Consider the following 26,479-nt stretch of genomic DNA (forward strand, 5'->3'; position numbering starts at 1 on the left):
GGGCGTGGGGGGGGGGGGGGTCGGGCCGAATTAACCCAATGACTCTTTCCCACTCTCACGCACCTGCTGACCGGTCTTACTCATCTTCATCTCGGTCAGCTGGATGTATCGCAGCACGTTTGTGTCTGGATAGAGAGAGGATGAAGTATAGAACATAAGAAGAGCAAGGGAGAAAGAAATAAAGACACCAGCATAAGACTAAAACTTGCTTCATTAGATCACATCAACATAACATAAATACAGCTAAATGGTTTACAATGATTCTCAGCTGTTGAATTGCGGCAGTGTTGTTATTACCTTGTTATTTGAAATAAAGCTAATAGATAGATAGATAGATAGAGTGGAAAAACCGTAGATAGAAAAACTGAAACAATAATCAGAAATGTTTATTTATTAAGTGAAATAAATAATATTAAGTTCTAAATTACTAAAACTAAAACTGAAATAAAAATAAAACCAAACTATATAGAAATAGAAGACTAATAAAAATGACAGATAACAAAATGCTAAAACCTAAACCTAAATGAAAATAACAATAAAAGCTAATTCAAAATATTAATAAATGCTATAATATTACATAAGAAATGCTAAAATAATACTGGCTTTATATTAATAAATATATTAATCATTTATTATTCTAATAAATAATAATAATATAATAAGTTATCAAATAATTTATATAATAAAAAATATATTGATAATTAATTAATATATTAATAAATATTATGCCTTATAACAGTTAAATGTAATCTTTTAAGAAGTTTCAAAATAAATATCCATTCTTTATGTTGTCACACAATATATTTTTCATAATGTTTTTTGTCTAAATTCACTAAGACAAAACAGTTGATTTAAAACAATCGATCTTAATATTTATTTAGACAAAATAGACAGAATATCAAACATAACATGAAGATAATTATCTGATTAGCAGTATCGGACAGAATTTTAATATCGGTGAATCCCTAACAAACTATTTAGTTATTGCTTAGGTCAATTGTAAAATCTGGAACATGAGAGTGAAACAATTTGAGAAGCACTTCTGTGTATGATAAATAATAAAGCGATCATAATGCCCACCTGTGGGTTCACGGCACTTGGCATCGCGTAGGTAACGCAGGGCACACTCGTAGTCTCCCAGGTGGTAGAAGGCAATCCCAGCACGGTACATGGCCTTAAAGTGATCCTGCTGGTGTACGAGTACCTTCAAACAGTACTCCTTAACCCGCTCATAATTCACCAGCTCCGACTGCAGCAAGCACGCTGGAAAGAACCAGAGAGTGTGAAAGAGAAAGAGAAGGAGAGGAATTAGTACAGTCAAAAGGACAGGACAAAACAATAAAACAGCTCAAATGAATAAATCAATGAGCAGCTAGGGCGAAGGGAGTAAAAATAGCTATGAAATATACTGGTCTACAAAACCCTGGACTGATAGATAAAGCTGAAAAAGGGACAGTATGTTTTCTCGCAGTCATCAGTTGCACTGAAGGTCTGAGAACAGCCGTTTTTAATGCTATTGGTCTCGGATAACCACATTAGCACAAAGTGAAGGCAAGTAATTGCATCTTTTAGCCACTCTAGGCTCAGTGACACAGATGAAGTAATTGTTTTATCTGCTGTCTAAAAAGAAAATAAACCAAACGTGACACATCCTAATCTAAAACTGATGCTTAAGTATTGGATGTGTCTGAAAATGTGCATGCTTTATCGAAAAACAAGAGATGAATGTTTAAAGGGGTGTGTGTGTGTATAATTTATTTCTTTTAAAGTTTATATATATATATATATATTACTTAATATAGATTTCAATTAGATTATGAAATGTGCATGACTATTTGATGCTATAATACTTCCACTTTTACTAAAAAGAATACAGGATTTTGAAATTATAATGGCTAATGACAGATAATAATATGAACATTTTCCACATCCATATTTCATTGAATGAATTAAATATGGAGGTCTTTGGTTCAAAAAAAGCTGCAGCTAATTAGATGCATTGGCCCTGAAAGAACATCTGCACGACAAATTAATTACTGTGGTGCCTGCTAGGCAGCTGGTGCATGTTGTCAACCCCTCGTCCAATCAGGGTTATTTATTCCAACAGCAGATGACATAGCTGGACACTGATGGCAGGGGCTGGGAAACTCAGTTTCATATTTCAATTTGAGCTTACTGGTTGTGGTGTGTGTATGTGGCCTGTGTATGGAATCTTCAGGCGTTTAGGACTGTCTGCAATTCAAGTCATCATTTAAGCTCTTGCATAAGCTCACTTCTCCGCAGTTTTCTAATTATGAACTGAATTCACCTTTTACATTATTATGCATCATGAATGAAGGAATGATGTAAGATTGAAAGGTTGTCAAGAGTTTTTTAAGAGTTGTTGTTGTTGTTGTTTTTTAAAGAAATCTCTTATGCTCACCAATGCTGCATTTATTTCTTTAATGAAAAATCCAAGCTGTAATATTGAGAAATATTATTACAATTTAAAATAACTGGTTTCTATTAATACTGTATGTATTAATATATGCTATTTAGGTTGTTTAGAATGTTTCATTCCAACTCTTAATCCTCCTCACCATCATCAAACATCAAAGTAAAGTGAAATCACAGTGAAAATCTGTGACCCCACTGTCTCTTCGAAATATTATCTAGCTCAATACCTGTTTCCTGCATCAGTGGAAACAGGTCTTGGCCCGGTCTGACCCCTGCCAAAGTTAATGTCTGTCTGTGCAGTTGAGAGCCTGCTGACCACCAAATACACTGACAAAAGCTGCTGCTTTATATCCACAACCTCCCTCTGTCCTTTCCTGTTAAGCTCCTCCAACCATCAGCCTGTTGCTGACACCTCTGTGGAAGTCATGAGTCAGGGGTATCGGCACAAGGCAAAAAAAAAAAAAGATCAGTCCACCACAAATTCAAACTCTACAAGACGATTTTTCACCACACAATCTCTACGCCGCATTCACAAATCACAAATAAATGAAAAATGAGTGACTGGCCAATATATGTGCCAGGATGATTAATTCATAAGTTATATAACCATGTTCAACTGGCCGATTAACAGAAAAGGTAGTTTCCCTTTGTGTCAGTTCCAAAATCTACCAACAGCCAAGTAAGCCATGTTAATATTTTAACTAAAATGTATAATAATTTAAAAACTATAAGGAATTCTGGAGAAACATGATGAGAACATAATGTACTACATGAAAAACTACCAACCAACAAAGACATCCAGAAACCTTTGTATTCCTCAACAGCATTATCAAAGCCCTTGGGTTTTTGGGCATGCTGGGAGAATGAAAACATAAGCACCAGAAAACTGAGATGGTTGATAAAAGCAAAGCCGTGTGCTGCTGTACAGACATAACTAAAGCAAACATCTGCTGACTTCTCAAACAGCTGTTAAGTCAGACACATATGTGACCCTGGACCACAAAACCAGTCTTAAGTGTCAATTTTTCTGAATAAATAAGCTTTCCATTGATGTATGGTTTGTTAGGACAGGACAATATTTGGCTGAGATACAACTATTTGAAAATCTGGAATCTAAGGGTGCAAAAAAATCTAAATACTGAGAAAATCGCCTTTAAAGTTGTCCAAATGAAATCCTTAGCAATGCATATTACTAATCAAAAATGAAGTTTTGATATATTTACGGTAGGAAATTTACAAAATATCTTCATGGTACATGATCTTTACTTAATATCCTAATGATTTTTGGCATAAAAGAAAAATCTATAATTTTGACCCATACAATGTATTGTTGGCTATTGCTACAAATATACCCCAGAGACTTAAGACTGGTTTTGTGCTCCAGGGTCACATATAGTCAGTGGAAGAAAGGGGGAGAAGAACATGATCTGCCCATAATGAAGGTTATAAAGACAGAAGGACCAACTAACAAGAGCAGGAGTGAGATAAACGATGATTAGGTGACAAATGAAAAACTGTGAGAGGAATCATCTAATCTAAATTACTTCATTATAACTGAAATTCCATTCCGACTAGAGAGTTTGTCAAGGCTTCCTTTCTCTCCAACCATCTCATTCAGCCTTTTTCATTTGTTATCATTTCCCTCTGGTTTCTCTTTTCTCCCTTTTCCCAATAAAAGATAACACTGCATACAATTTCAGGAAAGAAAAAATCCCTTATAAATAGAAGAATTGTCCTGCAGTACAATAACATTTGGCGTTTGGTTTGTATTGACTTTCCTTCTTAGACAATACAGCAATTTATTGCTAGATTAAAAGCCTTCTCCTGTTGTCATTTCACGCATCCTAACTTTTGGATCTCTGTTTTTTTGTGATTAACTAGGCTAGCCTGTCTCATTTGGTCTGGGACGGGAGAGAGAGAAACTGCCTTTCAGCACAGCACCACAATTGTGCTCATCGAGCGTCCTGTCCATCTTCATTCTGGGCAACTGGAACCCTGGCAAGCTCTCAGTGTATCCAGTTTCAGGCAATCATGGCCTAATGGCTCCTAACTCTTGTGATATCCTGATCTTTCTCTCTTTCTCTACAGGCTCACGCACACAAACAGGCGTGGCATTGTGGATACTGCACTTAAGTGTCTGTTGAGTGGCTCTATGTGTGTAATAATGATGGCATCACATATTAATGGACCCAATGCACTTTATGCTGCATCATAGTTATATGAGAACATAACTGCTAAGAGCACAGCTAGAAAGCCAGAGCTGGTCATCTGAGCAGGGCAGAGACTAACAGGGTCCATCTTGAGATGATCCAACTTTACTGAGGGGGGGTTGATAGATTTGTCACCCTTGATGAAGCTAAAAGCAAAACAAATCTGCTCTGCTATATATTGACATAGTCAGTTCTCTTGTGTGGTTCATTAGCTTTCAAAAGATTGATATTTGTGCTAAGAACCCAGATGAACATCTTGTCATTTCACATTTTTGAGTAAATTATACTTGCATTCACCACTTTTTTCCTTGGTTTGCACAAAAATGGTCTCATTTGCATATACAGAATTCAGTCAGTAATGAACTGCATTGGCATAATTGATAAAACTAAAATAAGTCCTTATGCCTCAGCTTAAAATATCTTATTTTATTTAGCGAGGATGCATTGAACTGACCAAAAGTGATAGAATGTTATATGATTTCTATTTCAAATAAATGCTGTTCTTTTGAACTTTCTGTTAATTAAAGAATCCTAAAAATGCATCACAAATGATGTTACATTTGAACATTTATTAACATTAAAAATAGTTATTTAAAATTGTAATTGTAATTATTTTTTACTGCATTTGTGATCAAATAAATTCAACCTTGTTGATAATAAGAGACATTTTACAAAAAATGTTGCCAACCACACACTTTTGAACAATATTGTCATTAACATAATAATTAACTTACTAAAAAACAAAACAATAAAATAAATTGTAATGCATAAACAAACACAATGTAGATTTAAGAGCTGCAGTAAGATTTATTTGTGTGTGTGTGTGTGTGTGTGTGTGTGTGTGTGTGTGACCAAACATCTAACAACATGAACTTTGGTCTGTACCCATCACAAAGCTATATATACATATATAAAGTAATATTTAGCACACAAGTCACATAAATAACTTTTATGGTGTCTTTTGAAGCTTGGCAATAAACAATCCTGCTCACTTTTATTACATGAAGAAGAGCAGCATGAACATTCTGCTAAACATCTTTTAAGTTTCACAGAAGTAATAAAGGTTTGGAGTAAAAGGAAGTTTACTAAAATTATAGCACAATGTTTATTTTTGGGTGAACTTTAAGATGTTTTTGGAGATCAATGGTTTGAGATTTCCTAAAACTGAACAGGTGCAGGGACAGCTGTGTGTGTGTGTGTGTGTGTGTGTGTGTGTGTGTGTGTGTGTGTGTGTGTGGGAGAGAAAGACAAGCCATTGGTAGGAGTGGTTAACAAATGTTCAGGATTCCCCTCATATTTACACCTTCACATAAGAAGAAAAAACTAAATAAGCAGTGTTTTTCCCCCCAGAAAAGCTACCAGTTAGTAGATACAAATGTTAGAAAGGAATATAAATTAGCAAAGCAGGAAGAGACTGGATTGTGGTTTGTGAAGCACAGAGAATAACAAAAAGGTGAGGCAGAATAGAGGGAGTGAGAACTTGAGGGCAATCGAACGGCCTCCTCCCGGAACATCCATCTCCAGCGGACTGGATCACTCCCTCTCTCTTTCGACACTCCTTACTATCTTCTCTCCCTCTCTGTGCTTTTTTTGTCCCTTTAGCTCTCTCAGGGGCGCTGCTCTTTTGACAGGTGCAGGACTGACAGCATCAGGTAGGGGAGTGGAGCTAATTTAAAGCGGTGTTGGTTTGTGGTGATTACACTGCTGTCACTCTGATGGTTATTAGTTCCCTTGATGCTTAATGGTTGATGCTGGGACCCATCAGTCTGAATGACACCTCTCCTCCCACTGTGTCCTTACTCACCCGAACACCGACCTCATCTTGATTCTCCCCTCCACCTACACCACTGCTTAACACCTACTCTCACATAGCCAGACCTCTGACTCAACAGCAAAGGTCTGTTCCACACCACAACTTGTTCTGAACAAGAACTAACATTTGAACAAATTTCGAACTGTGACATACTGGATGGATGGATAGAACAAAAGAACGATAGATAGATAGATCTCACACGGGAGTGGCGCATTAAAAGAATTTAAACAGTGGACCAATCAGAAGACCCCAGAGGTTTTGTTTACAGTAGCAGGTTGACATAACACAACGGAGCGGCATTCTGCACTGCGCTTTTTTTAAACCGAACATTCAGAGGTTTTAGACAAAAAGACGTGTTCTGTGTGAACGGCCAGTAAGAATCTAGAGTAAATACACATATAGGGTGACAGGACAAGATCAATGAGATTGTGCCATGCTCTTTCTCTTAATCAGCAGTGTTCTATTAGCATACATTCATTATTTAAAACATTTGTTTACAGGAGATGCAAGTTATTATTTTCTATAATTGCATTATTTAAAATAATAGCCTGTTCATTTACAAGAGATACTGTATACTTTTCGCATGACAATATTTAAAATGTATTTTGTTTGCAAGAGATGCTGGTTATTTTCTGGTTTGCAAAAAATAAGTTATTTTTTATTAGGAAACTTTTTTTCACAATAAAACTGAAATGTGACTTTTTTTTTTCATAAGACTTCTTCATTACAAGCAAGCTTTGATTTCAATTGTTCAAAATACTCAACAAATAACCATAAATAGTTTGTTTCCTTCAAATATTTTAAAATCACAAAGATAAGAAATGCACTCTTTAGTTAGAAAAAATCCCACATTTAATAGGGGAGTATTTTTACACTACAACCCTTTAATGAACTATGAGGGCAAAAAAATTAAATAAAACATATTTTTAAAAATCCTATCCTTTCAATTCAAATTCCAACTCATGAATTTCCAGAAGTACATAATATACCGGAAGTTACATAAAGACAGCCAATCAGAATAAAGCTTGTGAGATCAAGAATATACTGAGGCTGATACTACATATAACACCCAACCCCATCCTCCTCTCCATCTCGTGATCTAGTCACATCTAGTCAGCATAAGCAACCACATATGACATTACGTGGTAATATGTTCACAGTTTACAGTGCAATGATAAACACATGACTCATTTTATCCAATTTAGCGTGATGCATTTGTTTGTTTACTCATTTTATCACATGATATCAATATCATATAAAACTTCATGCAGTTTTTAATAAGCCAGTCGCTCAACCCTCGGCAAACAAAACACATCACCCCCAACAGCAAGCAGTAACAGCCTGCATTAAAAGCAACAATAGCGGGTCTCAGAATAGTTTAGCAGCGGATGCGCTTGAGCTGGTTTTCAGTCTTATTTAACAAGGCTGAGGGACCCTGAGCTCACATGTATAATTCAAACATTAGTTACTGCTAAGTGCTAGTTCCTCTCCCCTGCACTGAAGCCTGTTGATAATGGCCTTGTCAGTCAGTGCACTGTGGCTTGAAGGACGCTAAGAGGAAGGCTGCCCTAAATCATGAGGCCCTGAGACTTAGCAGCCGCCGATGGCTCTTTTTCAACCCATCCCTCCCCCCTCGGCTTCTCATCTTTAGCTCACTATTTCTGATTAGGAGTAAATTACCTATTCATATTGTATGAATCTCATTTCCTTTCCGAGTTTGGTAACTGCGTAGTCACTTTACCCTTCTTCATTCATCTTATCACCTACAAAATCATCTTTCCTTCACAGTTTTTGTCTTTGTTCTTATTATATTCACATTAACCATGAATGTAATACGTTTCTAACAGGTTATAGGGGCTGTAAGCAAAATTCCACACATAACAGGCATACTACCTGACAGATATCACTGAAACAGGTTTCCTGAGAAATCACATCTATTTCTGGAACAGCAGCAACGTAAGATAATCAGAGAACTAGCAGTGCTCGCCCACTTTTTCAGTGGCCTTGGTTCTGTAAGTATTTTCCCCATTTTTTTTTCCAACAGAGATTTAAAAAGGCATTGTTAAAGAACTACAATCCCATAAAGCATTGAGAATGACATAACCAATTTGAAAATGATGGATTAACATAAAACTATTGAGTTATAGTTTTTGATTGTGTATATAGAAATAACATTTAATGTTTACTGCAAAATATTCATATACATACAAATATTTACGTATCTTATGGCATGATTTGCTTGTCGCAGTTCTCTGATTGGTTGAGATTTCTTGCAGAATCATGGGAAATGTACTCTTTCACAAGGAATTACACTGTTAAGCGTAATTATTAAAAAACTAATTTAAAATATGGCAGATGGCTTCAACAAACGCATACCATCGAGTAACAACCTTGGAGCTCATAGTAGGTCTGACTTTTTTTACATTATCATTAAAAATCAATTCCGCTATGGAGAAAATTAATGGGATTTTTACTTCTGGAACTCAACTGTTGTATTCTATACATTGTAACCAGAATATATAATATATTTTATCATTTGCACATACAGAATGAAGCCCAACTAGAACAGACTGCAGCAATCGTAGTTCTGGAAGTGGTTCTCATTCATAACGCTTTCAAAAAATTCCTCAATAGAGTTTAACATCATGATCCAAACCAACCAGCTTAAATAACAATAAATCACAACATTACAACCGATGATTTGAAGCAAAAAAAGTATATGAAAATTGGATACAAACACAGAAGTACAAGGCGCATAAAGAATTATGTTACAACAAAATGTTAAAATACAAAATAAAAAAATACAACAAAAAAATGTTACAAAAACTAATGACTCACAGTCTTTGATTATAAGTATAATATACAATATATTTATAATTTATATTCAAATACAAACAAACAAACAAATAAATAAATAAATGGAAAATTTGGGCAGAGGGACTCAATTATGAGTCATTTTGTTGCTGTTCACATCTCCATGGAAGCAATAACTTTTCTGATTGGTTGATCTCTATTCATGGATTATGGGTAATGTAGTTCTCTATCTAGAATTAGGCTAGTAAAAATGATTTTCATGGTACTCTTGTGAATGCAAGTTGAAGACTGACACGGAAGAGAAGTAATTGTTGAATAAAGTCATTATGTTTTCTTTGCGCACAAAAAGGATTCTTAAAATTAAGGTTGACCCACTGACGTCACATGGACTATTTTAACGATGTCCTTACTACCTTTCTGGGCCTTTAATGTGGTAGTTGCATTGCTGTCTATCCAGGGTCAGAAAGCTCTCGGATTTCATCAAAAATATCATAATTTGGGTTCCGAAGCTGAGCGAAGGTCTGTGTTGAAACAGCGATATCATTAAAAATCTATATGGAGAAAATTAATATGATTTTACTCCCGGAAGGGGTGAGGTTTGGAGGGAGCCCCTTTATTAAGAGGCTAAAGTGATACTGATTGCTGGAGTGGGTGATGGTGAAGCCTGCAGTCACGCAGTGTTCTCTAAAGGGACTCGATGAGGCCCACTCACCATATTTTGCTTACCACCCCTTCCCCCTCTTGTCTTTTCCCTGAGCCTTTCTCTCCCTCTGACCATCTGTAATCACAGAACGACAGCCTTGTTCACCACACCATGCACATGTACGCCGGGGAGCTGACAGCATAGATGACTTTGCAGTTTTAAACCTAATAAGAAAAATACAACAACCATCTCAGACCCTTATTTCACATTAATGAAGAAAATTACCACCACTTTTGACATATCTAGTTGACAAAATACACATTTTGCAGGTATTTGCATTAAATAGTCTTTCTCTCCTTGGAAAATTGACCAAAAATATTGATGACTCATCTTCTCCACAGGGGTGTATACATTTTTTGTCTATTGGGGCATGTAAAAACGCTGTGAATGAAAAGAGAATAAAAAGAGAATGTGCTTTCCACCTGAAAAAGCACTTGCCACAGATCTAATGCTGTAACAGACAGTGTACAGACAACAATGTTTCCCTCTTCTTCCCTCAAAGCCCTCACATTCATCAATGTTCACTATCCTGTCTGCATGGATTACCCACAGTGCAACATGGACTGCAGAGAGAAAAGGCTAGATTACTCAGTCAGATCTGCTCGCAAGCTGCAGAACCTCAGCAAAGAGAGAATCGTTGAGTATGTTTAAGAGGAGAGGATGAAATATTAATGGGGTATCCCTGCAGCTCCCTCCCATAAAGCCCTCAAACACCATATGCACATGCTGACAGTAATCAAAACATCCTTGTATGGACACTTGATCGTATGCCTGTGATTTAAAATGTGCATGGATTGTTTTTTTTATATTCCGTGATTGAATTTTGATGCTGAGGCTAGAGGATGATGAGCAGACTGTGGCCGGCTGGATTCCCAGTTGGAGCCCTTAAGCGATGCACTTAGCACCAGAGGTTTCAGTAAACCATTATGACTGTATGGAAACATCACCGATGTAACTCCACTTAGACACAGGCATTAACAGAGATTTGATGAATATGCATAACAGCGGAAAGAACTAGATGATATAGATCCTTAGAGAGGTCACTTAATACTTATTTTTCTCAATAATGATTTTTTGGACAACCTTTTCACAAAGTGCTAAAATCTGGGCATTGTACATCATTTTGTACACTGCAAAATAATATCAAATAATGGAAAAAATAATATCAAATAATGTGAAAAAAAAAATCTTCATCAGGATTTTTGCAGAAAAAAAAAAACATATATATTATAAAATTAAATATTTCACACATGCAAAGATGGGAAAGAGTAGGATCCATGTGCAAAGTGTTTATTAAAATAATGGCAAAAATACAAAATGATACAAAAACCAGGAAATGAGGAACAGAAAGCAGAAAGGAGGAACAGACCTGTGGCCATCAATGAGACATCCATGAAGGAACACCACCAGAAAATGGATCAAACACAAGGGCTATATACACAAGGGTAAACTGGAAAATAAGACACATCTTGGAATCACCAGGAACCGATCAAAAATAACAACTACAAAGAACTTCAACATGTATGTCCAAACAAAACAGGGAACATTCTCGGTCTTAATATTTTAATATCTTAATAATTATTAAAACATAATTCAAGGTATATTTCTCTTTAACAATGTAAATGTATCTATATCTATTTATATATTATTAAACATATCTTGACATATGCTTTAGTATTATTTTCCCCCCACCACTGGCAAATTATTTTGTATTTTTCTTGTTTTAGCATAATTATATTTACACTTTAAAACAAGAAAAAATTCATTTACCAGAGGATGCCAGTATTTTACATTTTTATTAATTTATTTTATTTGACCAGAAAGCAAGAAAAGTAAAATAGTAATTAAGAGATTATTTTTTTGCTAGGTACAAGGCGGTACCCTTTCAAAAAGTGCTATTACTGTAAGCACCGTTTAGGTACTAATGCAATCTTTAGAAGAAAATAAGTTAATGTTCCACATCAACGACACTGCAATATTACGAATCATGGATTTGAGAATTCGTGACCACGGCACACGGAGGTTTTCACTTGGACATCTCCAGGCAGGTGTCACTGACCTGTAGTGTTGAAGTTAATGTGGAGGGCTGCCGACTGTCCCTGAATGACTCTGCATCCTAGAAACGGCCAACGGTGTATCCCCCCTACAGCGGTCGCACACAGCTCACGCTCAGAGGACAAACACCACCACACGACAACAGCTTTTTGCTTTTCGACTAAGCAGGGGAACATTGGCTCCTCCACTGAAAACGGCATAATTACACTTTTGTTAACAACTCTGTTGACAGTTCAAGCAGCAGGAATTATAACCATCCTGTATGTTCACTGTTATGTAGACTCAAGTAAAATTCTAGAAATAAATGCCTGTTTTTTTACTGAAGGTTTTCTTTCAGTCATATTTCTAAATAGAGACGTTCTCAAGAACATCATGCTGGCTAGCTTCCAATGATCTTAAAATATTCTTGGTGCAACAATGTGCTTGGCAGTTTGGATTACAGTGAGTGACATTTTGTTAAGTCCACTGAAAATGGATTTAACAGAAAGTTCTATCGCTAAAAAAAATAGCTATAGGCCACAGCAGCTTTACATTGAAGGAATAGTTTGCCCAAAGTTTTGTCATTATTTGCATTACTGGTCCTCACCCATATGACTTCATCTCTTTCATGGAATGCAAAAGGAGAAATCCTGAAGTTTGTACTAGATGCTGTTTCCCCACACTCTAATGGTACACTGTAACTATACAGCATTTTACGTTTTGGTGACGAATTCATATGAATTTGTACAAACTGTTTTCATACAATCTGCTTGCACCTTACTGAGGGTTAGGTTTAGGAGTGGATAGTCATGCTTAAGTTTTCACAACTCAAACCATCCAAATTTGCCAAAAATAAGCCAAAACTTAATAATATTGGTGTTTTCTAATTGAGATTGGGTTGTGTTTTACATGCAATTATAATAAATGGGGACTGAAGCGTTCAAGCTGCAAAAAAGACACAAATCACTATATTCCAAGTCTTCTGAAGCCATGAGAGAATTTTCTATGAGAAACAGGCTGAAATTGAAAGGGATAGTTACAAACCTGTAAGACCTTCGTTCATCTTCAAAACACAAATGATAATATTTTTGATGCAAAATCCGAAAAGCTTTCCGACCCTGCATAGACAGCAACAGAACTGACGAGTACAAGGCCCAGAAAGGTAGTAAGGACATCATTAAAATAGTCCATGTGACATCAGTGGTTCAACTGTAATGTTATGAAGCTATGCGAATACGTTATTTACTAACAATATTTCCCAAAGCATTTGTACGACTGCACTTTGAACCACTTTCATGACCTTCAACAGTTTTTGTCAATTTTTTTCCCTTTTTGAAGCTTGAAAGCTTCAGTCCCCATTCAGCAGAGGTGTAAAGAGTACCTAAAAACCATACTTGAGTAAAAGTACAGATACCTTACAGTGAAAATTACTCCACTCCATTGGTTACAAGTCACCAATTCCACAACAACTTCAGAGTATCTGATTTTAACAGTACTTAAGTATTTTACTTATACTAAATATAGGCTCAAAAATTGCACTAGTCAAAGAAACATGCCAGTGAAAAACTGTAATGTTGTGGAGAAGCTGGGGGAAAAGTCAACATTTGAAGTGGATCAAAATCTTTCATCAAAGTTGTCCTAAAACCAAAATTCGTTCTTGTCTTAGGACAACTTTGATGAAGTTTTTTGACCCACATCAAATGTTGACTACTGTATGTGCAGGTATTTAATGGAAAAACTAGAACAAACAATAAGCAAAAAACCAAGGGCACAAAGAACAGACTGGCTAGCAAACAGACACCCATTACATTCGACAACTCACAAGGAACTAAAGAAAAACTAGGGCTATATATACACACAGGGGGCTAACAAGCTTAACAAGATAAGACACACCTGGGGAGACTAATCAAGGGGAACCAATGAACAAACGGACAACAAACTGACTACAAATGCCACGGGAGACAGAAAGTGACATAAAAGTCCAGGGCAAGGCACAGAGAGCATGAAACAAAGACATGATAGAGTTGATTTGTGAGGAGAGCAATCATGTTTATTTTCTAGTAAAGAGTAAAAGTTGCTAATATCTTTGATACTCCATACAACTTCAAAGTATCCAAAAAGATACTCAAGTACAGTAACATTACATTTACTCCAATACTTTACACCTCTGCCATTCAGTGTAACTGCATGGAAAGAGCAGCCAGTAAAATTGTATTGTAAAGCTAGTAAAATCAGAGGAAAGATTTGGAACTAAATGATGGTGAATATATGATGACAGAACATGAATTTTCTCTGATATCAAAGATTTTTACATCAACCATTAATTCACTACACCACTTTCAACATACTTTTTTTTTTTTAAAGGAAAATCCTGTTTCTTGCTGAAATAAGAATGCAACACCAGACTTTTCATTTTAAACCCTGCACACAAAGGCTGGATCTGGAGCTGTGTGCTGCTGCTGGCATCACTACAACCATCTGAAGCTCAAACCTACTTTATTTAAAAAAAAACACATTCACATAAACATGTGCAAGCTCACATGTAGGCTTTCTAGGTGTAGAGCTTCCCAAAAACAACAGCAATGAATTCCACATTAAAGTACAACATCACCCAGAAAATCTATTACTTGAGGGTGAGCAAATAATGACAGAATTTTCATTTTTAGTTGAACTATCCCTTTCATTTTGAGACACTATGGCGGCTTCTACATCACTCTGCTAAACTGTTTACAATGAGGCCTTTACACAGAAGTGTTTCAGGTCAGGATAAATCTTAAGTGGCCCTTAGAGAGATTTTCTTGAGGGAGGACTAGCGTTGTGTTGACACACAGGGCTGTGCTTCCTCTCTCCCTCTCTCTCTCACAAACACCCGTCAGTACATGACTCAGCATCATAAGACATTGCCGGGAGTTGCTGGGGTCCTTCCGGGAGAGTTTTCTGTTTTTATGATATGCTTACAATAGGTTTCAACAGTAACTCTCCTGCACTGCAGGATATATGAAAGTGCTTTGTAACATGTCCTGTTATAGATATGCTCGGATGCTCTTGAACACAAAGGTATCATGAGAGTAGCATGAACAGATACTACATATCTACAATAATATTTGAGTTTTTTAAAATTTATTTATTTTTATAAATGAATACTTTAATTCAGCAAGGATGCATTAATCAAAAGTGAGACATTTATAATGTGACAAAAGATTTCAATTTCAAATAAGTCCTATTGAATTTTCTATTTATTGAAGGACCTGAAAAAATTTCTTTACAGTTTACACAAAAATGTTAAGCAGCACAACTGATTTCAACATTGATAATAATGAGAACTGTTTGTTGAGCACCAAATCAGCATGATCTGAAGAATGAGGACTGGAGCAATGGCTGCTGGAATTTCAGGGATAAAATTACAATTTAAAATACATTAAAATAGAAATCAGTTATTTGAAATTGTAATAATATTTCACAATATTACAGCTTTTACTCTACTATATCAAATAAATGCAGCCTTGGTCAGCATAAGAGTTTTTTATTTTTTTTCAAAAACATCTTTAAAATATCTTATGACCCCAGACTTTTTAGCTGTAGTTTATCTTATATATTGCCTATATTATTAATATAATTCGTTTATTAGCTTGTGCTGATGTGAACTTAGTCAAATTGTATTATTTATAATATTCTTGAACCAAATCTTCACCTTGATTGTAGTTGTGTGGCCTGTAGATGTTCCACATTGATTTGGCATTTAGACTTAATATCAAGCCAGTTTTATTTTCACTCAGATATTTTTGATATCATCATTTAATACTAATTAACAATTTTTCCATAGTCTGAGCAGCAGGGCTCATCTGAGTTTTCAATCAAGATGATATCAAGATCAGATCATTCAAATAAAGTTGCCAGTAGCCCAGATTGCTTACTTATCTATATAAATGCAAGTTTGCTCTTCTGAAGTCTGTATCTTGCTTTGGACACACAAATATCTATTAGAAATATGCTTTCAAAGCAAGCCATCAAAATCACATATTTTAATATTAGCCGAGTAACTTCAGAAGAAGTGCTCCTATTACTTCCCTAACTGCAGTGACAGCAGTTCTTCTAGATGCTTTCTTGGCTTTGGTGGCCATTCCTCATCTTTTTCACAATGAAAAATGACCCAAAACTTCAGCATTATAGTGTAGAGGGACCTAAACAACATGCTTAGGTTCTAGCAGACATTCTGTCTCTATGAATATCCACGAACACATACACCCTGCCAAACCTCGTCTGATCCAGTACATTGTGATCTCTCTCATTTTCTCCTCCATCCCCCCAGGCCGCTATAACATAATACAGTGTACTGTACAGTAAGTAAAGCCTGTGCCCAGAGGAACCCTATGGCGATGCCATACCATCTGCGGACCTGGCACCAGCTGTCTCTGCTGGCCAACCACCACGATAATTAACACTGACACCTCGCTCCATCACATTTCTTGTACTCTTCACCTTGCATTCATACCTAATGCACATCAGAAAGAGAGATCTGGCAGATGAAAAGAGTGTCTTTTTAAGCGTTTGGCTCTTTGGATAGCGATAAGGACGTTTCCTTGAGTTGATGAATGTAATGCAACCCCTATCTGGACTCTCCAGAGTCTCCAGAGCCAGGCAAAGAGAGAGAGGAATACAGAGAGATAGTCTTGATTTCATTTTAATACAGCTTCTTCTAATTGGACATCAGGGTTGAGAAGTTCATTGACTGTCGCTGTCTGTTGTAATGTGAGAACAAAAGGTCAGTGAGCATTATAAAGACACATGATTCACAGGTTTTCCCCAAGCCTTCTGAAAAGAAAACTCTAGCAATTTTATTTATAATGTAATAAAAAAAGCAAGTACACCATTAAGTGTAACACTCACAAAATGTTGTTTGATTTAAAACAACTTAAAACAATACAGTTTAATACATATCTTTACAATTAACTAAATCAAATAAATATATTTTTATGTATAAGTGATATCCTCAGAGATATTCTCATTAAACTGATCAAAAGAATCAGTTAAGATTAAAAAAAAAAAAAGTTATCAAAAATCCTGATTTTTCCACAAAAATATTAGGCAGCACCTAATGATTTCTGAAGGATCATGTGGAACTGAAGACTGGGGTAATGGCTGCTGAAAATTCAGCTTTACCATCAATGGAATAAATGATATTTTATTATAAATAAATTATTGTATTAAAATAAAACAGTTATTTTAATATTTTAATTATAATTACATTTCATAATCTTACCATTTTTACTGTATTTTTGATCAAATAAATGCAGTATTGGTGACCATAAGAGACTTCTTTATAATATTACTGAACCCAAACTTATTCTCTGAACTTAAAAAAAGAAAATTAATTATGTTTTGCAATTTTGCTTTTCAAGAAAATGTATCTTGAAAACACAATAAAAATACAGATTGAAATGAAACCGTGTCGAAACATGAGCCTAATAAAAGCACAACAGCTGGGTTTGTGAGTAATAATAAAATAAAAGCTTATCCAAACAGCTTCATTCTGTTTGCATTAGCAATATTGTCTCTGATATTACAGCTTGAAATGTGCTAAAATGACAGTGTTGATTTTATGCCGCAGTGACTTCACAAGCTCTCCGTTTCAGCGCTTATATCTGGCACTGCCTTGAACGAACGGTGGTTTGACAGAATGCAATATAAATCACAACACATTAATCCAATGCACACTCTTCCCACCATACACTACTGAAGAGCATGTTAGTCTAACGGATACTCTTGGCTGTAGTGAGTAGATGATGGAAACTAATAGCTATATATATATATATATATATATATATATATGACACTGTATACATTATTTTATTAAATCTTTTAATATATTTTCTAGCTTCAGTGAGATTAAAAACCAACCAACAGCTAGTCTAAGGTGTGTGCTGAAAAAGAGTTTCTCTGTATCTTGCGTAACTGCACTACCAAAATAAGTTTAGACCAAATGCATAACCCACTTAGAAATGCTGTCCTGTCCTCTTGAGAATGCACGGCTTATGGTGTTATGAATAAGGATGGCAAATAAAGCATTCATCTTCTTGCTGTTCAGACAGATTTAGGAAATTGTACTTGGCACATGTATTTCTTGATTTTTGTTTATCATCATGTAAACAATACAAAAGCTTATACTTTTTTGCAAGCTAGCTCTCACATCTCTTTGCTCAGCTGTTTCGTGTTTTGATATCTTCCTCTTTCAGTTGAGCTTCAGACATAGCATATTGTATGGTCTCCTGGTCCTGTCAAGACTGACTTATGACACTTTGCTGAGCCAAGACCCGGTGTGTTCGCTAGAGACGACTCAGCAGGCTTTGTAAAAGAGTGCAGGAGTTGCTGTGGCTGGCTGAAGTTGAACAAAAAAGCATGTTGATAGCCTATAGTCTTTAGCTTTTATGTCAGAGGTGTGACGTTCAGGAATTTATATTGTAGAACAAAGCGGGAAAGTCTTTTCGAGTAATGAATGTTAACACGTTATTTTCACAACAACTGAAACCCACTATTGCAAAAACAAGCCAAGTACATTCCCGACGGAATCCGTACCGAACGCGCTTCTCCTCTTCCGGGTTTACAAACAAAACTAGCTATATTGTTGCAACTGTTTTAAGTAGGCTAGTTAACCTTGTTGGTACTGTTACTCCAACCTTTACCTCACATCACCTAGAACTCGAAAGGCAAGTAAAAAATGAAATAAACTGATTCGCGCGCTTACTAGTAGGCTACGTATAGTTCGCGTGTTACGTTTATTATTAGTCTAATCTTCTCGCGCTCTTAAATAATCACAACGTGACATTAAATGAACTTGGTTTATTATGACACAGGCTGAATGCCACTGGCTCAGGAAGGAACAATGAAGGCCAAACTGGTCGTTAAGCACAAACAATGGCTTGATTGATGGTTTTCAGTGTTGTCTTTATGAAAACAATCGTTTTCTTGCTGTGGAATAAGTCTGTATTTATATTAAAGCTTTTTCTTAGGAACCTGGCCCTCTATGCAGCAAAGTGGCTCGTTCAGAACAATGGCAGCGGCTGTTTTCGCGGGATCGGAGTCTCACCTGTCAGACTGTCGTAGCATTCGATCTCGGTGCTCTCCACCGCTCGCCGCTGCTCCTCCGTCAGCTTGGCCGCGGTTTGGTTCAGGAGGTTCACCTCGGATCCGGTGGTCCCATCGACGACATGGATCCCTTTCAACTGCAGCAGCGCCCTGTGATACTTTCCAATAGCTTCCCGGAATTTCTTCTCCTTGTAGCATCGGTGACCCTCCAGTTTGAAGTCGATCGCTTTCTGTATTTTCGCCTCCATCTCCATCTCCGCGCGGTCACAAAGGGGCAGTCACACAACACTTTTCAATTTCATTTGTATGCATGTGAGCACGGGAGACCAGAAACGCAAGCTCACACAAAACATTTGTATTTTGGGCGTTTCAAGGTCTAATTTTTTGGTGAACTGCAAATTCCTATTGTCACCAATAAAAGAAAAACATCATGATGTGACCTCTCAGCTGAATTAAAAAAAGAAAAATAAAATAAAATAAACTGTAAAGCTGCAGGTTTGCAGAGTTGCAGGAAAAGGGAGTAGACTGTAGATTTTCTCATTTTGGATCAGTATTATTTGTTATATATATATATATATATTTTTTTTTTTCTCCCCCTCTAAAAGTCTAGTGACCACAGGTTAAGGCGCATTAATGGAAATGCTCATGTGTGCAGTTTTATTATAAAAATCCTGTGAAGTGAAAGGAATAGTCTACGCAAAAAATAAAGAGAGTCTCCATTTACTTCTCCCCTTGTCCAAAACTGTATGATTATTTTCTTCTGCAGAACACAAATGATATTTTGAAGAATTTTGAAAACCAAATCATTCTGGTGCCCATTGACATCCATTTATCAAAAAACAATTCCACATTAGAAAGAAAATCATACATTTTCGGAATGACATGAAGGTGAGTATATGATGACAATTACAATTTTTTTGTGAACTATCCCTTTAAAAACTAGGAGGTAAGAACATGAGATTACTTCATAGAGGAATCGGTATGCTGCCGTGTTTGTGGTAAACATAGCACATGTTTTTACTTAAGTCTCTTGGCTACCGTAGTGGGGAAAAAAAACCTTGACATTTCGAGCATTTGATGCTGGGCTCCATGCATTTTATAATAAATAAATCTAAATTTGTAATATAAATCTTTATTACAAACCCCCCTTTAATCTGGAAAAATGTTTCACTCACAGGGTCACAGGAGTGCAGCTATAAAAGTAGGATAGGGGGATAGAGCATGATTCCTATAACCAAACATAAGGACAACAGGTATGTCCACACTGACATTTAACATATTGCAGCTGTCCCTTTTTCCCCCAGTATCATCAATTCATAACACTCCATGAGGTAAAGCATTTCGACTTCCCAATCCATCAAGTGTGGTCCTAGAGTTTCTCCACTCAAACGGAAATTCAGGTGGGTTTTAAGTTATAAAAGGGGCAAACTGGATAAAAAGGGGTGCCTTTCAGTTTTTTGGGTATTAGGTTTTCCGGGCGCCCAGTCTCTTGAATACACTGACTGCCCCAGCGTCCATCTGAGCCCCGTGAGTGTCACCTGTGCTACTACTGACCTTAGGGCTGGCCAGAGCAAAGCTGCCCTGGGCTTTGCTTCTGCTACTCGTAACACGACTGTCCTGGGTGTCTGCGGGCTGACTGACTAGAGGGGTCGAAGAGGTAGGGTGGACTGACGGGGCCTTGCCCAGTCTCTGCAGTACACCCAGTTTGGGTGTCCCCTTCTGGCTGGAGGAGGTAGAGGAGGAGATTGGTGGTGTGCCTTCAGATAAGGGGAGTTTGTACTTTGCACCTAGTCGACGCAGAGTGAGGGGTTTAGATTTGGCGGTTACAGTCTCTTTATTAGAAGTGGGTGGGGGTCGTTTGAGGACGCCGGCATATTGCAGCACCGAGCCCTCACCGTCGCTGCCATTGTCCTCGAAAGTGTCTGCAACACCATCTGTCTTTCCTCCACCCTCTTCATCTTCCTCTGCTTCACCCAGACGGCTAAACACACCTGTTGGCTGCTGCATGAAAAAAAAGAGTCAGAAAGACAGTGATGTGAAAAATAGAAACACTTCACAATAAATTAACATCAGTTAATGCATTAGGAATCACGAACAACAAAAAACACTTTTACAACAATTCATTTTGGTTCTGTGTTAATTTCTACATATGCAAATACATTTATAACGTTTTAAGTTAAATCAACATTAGTTAATGTATTATTAATAAACAAGAATTAAAGGGATAGTTCACCCAAAAATGAAAATTACCCCATGATTTACTCACCCTCAAGCCATCCTTGGTGCATAAGACTTTATTCTTTCAGACGAATTCAATCGGCGTAATATTTAAAAAAGTCCTGGCTCTTCCGGGCTTTATAATGCCGTTCCAGCCGGATGACATAGGATGTCGGCGTCGTGAGAATATGCTAGTCTCGTGAGAACCAACGTTTGTTTACAGGAGCAAAGGAAGCAAAGTTTCCTTACTTTAGCGGAATACGTTTTACAAAATATTAGAATAGAAAACAGTTATTTTAAATGGTAATCATTTTACAATATTACTTCAATATTACAGTCTTTACTGTACTTTATTTTAAAAATCTTACCAACCCCAAACTTTTAAACAATAGTGTATATGCTACATGTATGCATTTTATATGCAATAAGTGCCCTGGGCAATCAATGACTAGCATCTGCATTCAATAAAAAAACATGACTTAACATCACTGCTTGTTAAAGGGGTGGTTCAAAGCGATTTCACTTTTATAACGTTAGTTAGTGTGTAATGTTGCTGTTTGAGCATAAACAATATCCGCAAAATTACGAAGCTGAACGTTCAATGCAAATAGAGATATCGTCTTTTAAAATTCTGGCAGTTTAATGCCTACAAAAACGTGGCGGGTTCATGACATCACAAACCCAGATAAACCCCGCCCTTGGGAAAAGGCAGCAAAGGGGGCGAGGCCGTGCTGTGCTGCTTTAGAGAAGAGGAAGAGAAAACTAGAGCGTTCCAGCCGGATGACATAGGATGTCGGCGTCGTGAGAATATGCTAGTCTCGTGAGAACCAACGTTTGTTTACAGGAGCAAAGGAAGCAAAGTTTCCTTACTTTAGCAAAGGAAAACCAGTCTCCTCTTGGCTTATATCGAAATCCTCCAAATTTTTCTTTACAAATCCAACGACAGATAGCGCAAGCTAGAGATTACCGTTTATAACATTTTAAATATGGATATTTTTCTTTAAAAAAAAACACACAGATTCGCTACAGGAGTCCTTTATTCACCCCCCGGAGCTGTGTGAGGCACTTTTTATTACGGATGGATGTGCTTTATTTGACTTCTTTTGGAGTATTGAAAAATAATACCCACCCAATGCCATCAAAGTTTGGAAGAGCCAAGACATTTTTAAATATAACTCCAATTGCATTCGTCTGAAAGAAGAAAGTCATATACACCTAGAGGGTTGAGGGTGAGTAAATCATTAGGTAATTTTCATTTTTGGGTGAACTATCCCTTTAACAATGAACTACAGCATATTTTGGAACTAACATTAACCTAGACCAATCAATGACCTAAAAATGGTTCATTGCTGGTTTATGATACTCAATGCACTAATTTGAATGTTACAGTAGTGTTATAGTCACTAAATGATAATGTGTGTAATAAAGAGAAAACAATTCTTAGTGTCTGAGTTTTGGCAGTTTAATGCCTACAAAAACGTGGCGGGTTCATGACATCACAAACCCAGATAAACCCCGCCCTTGGGAAAAGGCAGCAAAGGGGGCGAGGCCGTGCTGTGCTGCTTTAGAGAAGAGGAAGAGAAAACTAGAGGTGCGTGTAAAAATCTATTCATATATGAATCGCGATTCTGTCTTCTACCGATTCTAATGGATTCACAAGTTTCATAATCAATGTTCAAAAGCAGCGGTTCTTAATATTGTTCCTCGCGTCCCCCTGCTCTGCATCTATCTCTCTCAATCAGATCATCAGCTCAGCTCCAACAATGAACTGTTCCATTTATACACTTATTTTCACATAACTATGAGAAGCGTTAAACATGGACGTGTGTGCAGTTGCCGTACTGTATTAAAGCTTTAATCAGGATAAAAACTTATATTAAAAGCTAACATAAGCGATAGCATTTACAAATAACAGCGTATCTAAAAGTATGAGACAACAACAAACAAAAAACATATGCCTACCATTAAATAATGCAATGGTTCTGCAAGATCCTCTTCAATAATATCCTCTGCTTCTCAATCGGGCTCAAACTGATAAGCGATATTAACGACGCCGTTGTTTACAATACAACCGGAGCACATGCCGCTGAGGTGAGGGGCGGGACTTTAGACGCGCACTAGAGGCGGTTTAGCCAATCACAACACACTGGGCTAGCTAACCAATCAGAGCCCATCACCTATTTCTGAGGGTGGGGCTTCATAGAAGCAGGAAATTATCATCGCGTTTCTCAGAGAAGGGACAGGCCGGTGTGGAATAAAGATAAATTAGGTGAAAAATAATGTTTTTTTTTTTTTTTAAACGAAGCATTAACATGTTAGACTGCAACCCATAAACACAATCAAGCCTAGAAAAAAAAAGTCAACCACCCCTTTACCCTAATCAGATGTACCTGTTTTGGCACTAGCGTTGGAGACCGTTACTGAAATTCGGTTGTCAGGGTGCCGAGCAGGCGTGCTTGGTGGGGAGTCCCGGCTCAGAGCATTGGCGATCATGCGTGTGGCAGCTGTCAGGGGAACATGAACATTACCAGAGCTACAGCTTCAGCCCACTCAAACAAAGATAAATCACTCCCTGTACGAGCAACCAGTAGAAGAACTGCAGGGAAAAGATAAATCACTCCCTGTACGCGCAACCAGTAGAAGAACTGCAAATATATTATATATATATATATATATATATGTGCAAAACAACTTAATACTTAAGATACTTACGAGTGTTAGCAGTACGTCTCAGTTCAGCCTGTACACTAGTCTGTCCAGATGAAATGGCCTCGGTTGTCGTTTTACACATATCCTGCATTAAGAAGATAAAAGATCATTATTTCACATTTAGAATAATGATGTCAATGCAAGGGTATGCATGAAAGACAAGAAAATCTTTAGTGATCAACAAATGTTGAACGAACTGAACGCAAGACAATAAATAAAATTGTTAAATAATCAACAGTTGAAAGGTTAGTTCACCTTTGTCTTACAGGGTTGTTGTTCCAAACCTGTAAGACCTTTGTTCATCTTCGGAACACAAATTAAGATATTTTTGATGAAATCCGAGAGCTTTCTGACCATTCATAGAGAGCAATGCACCTGAAATGTTCCCAGAGCCAGAAAAGTAGTAAAGACATCGTTAAAACAGTCCATGTGAAATCAGTGGTTCAACCGCAATTTTACAAAGCTATGAGAATACTTTTTGTGCACAAAGAAAACAAAAATAACTTTATTCAATAATTATTCTCCTCAAAACCACATATTCCTCCATTATCGAGAGTACCACGACACATACACGTGCTTTCCTGTGCGTAAACAAGGCACAGCACATTGTTTACATGCAGAGGTACTCTTGATTAGAGATGTAACGATAAATCGGTTTGATGCCAAATCATGATAAAATTCCCTACAGTTAGTATTACCGTTTCATCTTTTAATTATCATTAAAACCGTATTAGATTACCGCGATTTGAACAACTCACGATAAATAAATGAAGAGTTCGGGGGTTTTTTATTTTAATTTTTGAACTTTAAATTGAGTTTCCGCCAAAATCAGTATTGTATCTGGTCGGTATTCAATTTTTTTATTTTACGCAAAATGCGATATCCGCCGAGTTATTCTGTCATGTTTTCTCCCTTTTTTTCCAAACCGCGACAAACGCCAGTCTCCCTTCTCTGCAGAATGTGATATATCCGCTCAACCAATCACAGCGCACCATTCCACGCACTGTAAACAGTAACAACCAATCACAGCGCACCATTCCACGCACTCTAGACAGTAATGGCGGCGCTTTGAATACACCCGGCATCTGTTTTCCTCATCTATTTTGTACTTTGTGATCAATAAATAGCCTTAGGGCTGCACGATAAATCGCATGCGTTTGTCATGCGCATCTCGTCAGTAAAGACGGTTCTGTGATTAATAGTAAATCTCCATCACGTGCTTTCAGATGGAGCGGCATTTAATACACAAAGCCGTAGATCACTGCAATATCACGTTCATAATCGCAGATGTGTCGCATTCAATTATGAACGCTATATTGCGTAGCTTGTCAGTGTGTGTGTTTTTATTAATGCCATTAATGTTTTTGTTAATACAGCGTATAGCACTAGTCAACTAAATGAATGTAACATGGCAAATATGAATGCACTTTTGGAAGTTGAATGTAAGGGAAATGTCTTTTTTTTTTGGTCTAATGTGATAGTTGTTCATGTATGTTCATGATGAAATTTTCTTTTGTTGCAATTAATTTATAGCATTAACAAGATGACCCGTTGAATTCATTTTGGGAGCGATGACTGATTGAATGTATTTTTAGTCCAATGCCTGCAAATAAGATTAGTATTGACCAAGTTCAGAGGCTGTCAATATGTGAACACATAACTTACTATGTTGTGCATTTTCAACGGTTTCAAAATGAAAAATAACCTTTATATTGATTCAATGGATTTATTGCATTTTGGGGAAAACAATAATACAATTTTATAATAAATCTTTGAAAATCAAAATCTGGATTTACATTTTTTATGTTATTATAACCTAAAGATGCTATGTGAAAGTTTGAAACAGAAAATAGTGGTTTTCATCTTGCAATTCATTATATGAATGTACCTCTGAAGGTTCTGACTATCTTCAGAAACGATTCGATGGCATTTTGTTTTCATCTTCGCTCCATGTAATACCTAAAGGAAGTGTTCTTAATCGCAATACTGCTTTGTCCACGGAGGTTACAGGAAACAGCTCTAATTCTGCTTTTCCATAAGCGCCACCTGCTGTCAGCGAGTGGATTTACAGAGACTTATATTTACATTCAGTCTGTGTGCAGTTTCTGTCTGGCCGAAAACGGACCGAATTTGCATGCCCTGCTGTAAATTTTGACCGGTTGATGAAAAACAAGCTTATGTGTATTCTACACATTTAAACAATTCAGATAAGTTATCTAGAATTATTTATGGAGCAGATAAAATACATAATCATTTACCAATCAATTATCATTTTGACTTATATATTTTCTACATAATCATCAATTATCATTTTGACTTATATATTTTCTTTATTTAAAGGCTGAAATGTGAGGTTTACCTTTTTATTAATTTATTAAAAAGCTTTATTTGAACATTTACATTAGATATTTCAACATGCTATTAAACTGTTGTCAGTCAAGTTGTCATTTAAAATCCGAA

At 36.7% G+C, this 26,479-nt stretch overlaps 2 protein-coding genes across 2 annotated transcripts in view; both read right to left on the minus strand.

Moving 5' to 3' along the window:
- LOC107554499 (tetratricopeptide repeat protein 9B) lies at positions 1-19,349 on the minus strand. Its single transcript, XM_016237014.1, has 3 exons — positions 19,095-19,349; positions 1,081-1,263; positions 1-125 (listed from the first exon to the last, which is right to left on the minus strand). Exons 1-3 carry the CDS (start codon positions 19,345-19,347, stop codon positions 31-33), a joined length of 531 nt encoding a protein of 176 aa, XP_016092500.1. The 5' UTR covers positions 19,348-19,349; the 3' UTR covers positions 1-30.
- A 304-nt stretch (positions 19,350-19,653) lies between these two features.
- Positions 19,654-26,479, minus strand: part of LOC107554469 (uncharacterized protein C19orf47 homolog) — an 11,696-nt gene continuing 4,870 nt past the window's right edge. Inside the window, exons 3-5 of the mRNA XM_016236974.1 lie at positions 24,023-24,104; positions 23,701-23,814; positions 19,654-21,105 (exon numbers count right to left, since the gene is read on the minus strand). Coding sequence (XP_016092460.1) covers positions 20,558-21,105; positions 23,701-23,814; positions 24,023-24,104 — 744 coding nt within the window. The 3' untranslated portion in view covers positions 19,654-20,557. The remainder of the gene's footprint in view (positions 21,106-23,700; positions 23,815-24,022; positions 24,105-26,479) is intronic.

The sequence above is a fragment of the Sinocyclocheilus grahami genome, unplaced genomic scaffold (assembly GCF_001515645.1).
Source record: "Sinocyclocheilus grahami isolate Dianchi unplaced genomic scaffold, SAMN03320097.WGS_v1.1 scaffold503.1, whole genome shotgun sequence".
NCBI classification, from domain to species: domain Eukaryota; kingdom Metazoa; phylum Chordata; class Actinopteri; order Cypriniformes; family Cyprinidae; genus Sinocyclocheilus; species Sinocyclocheilus grahami.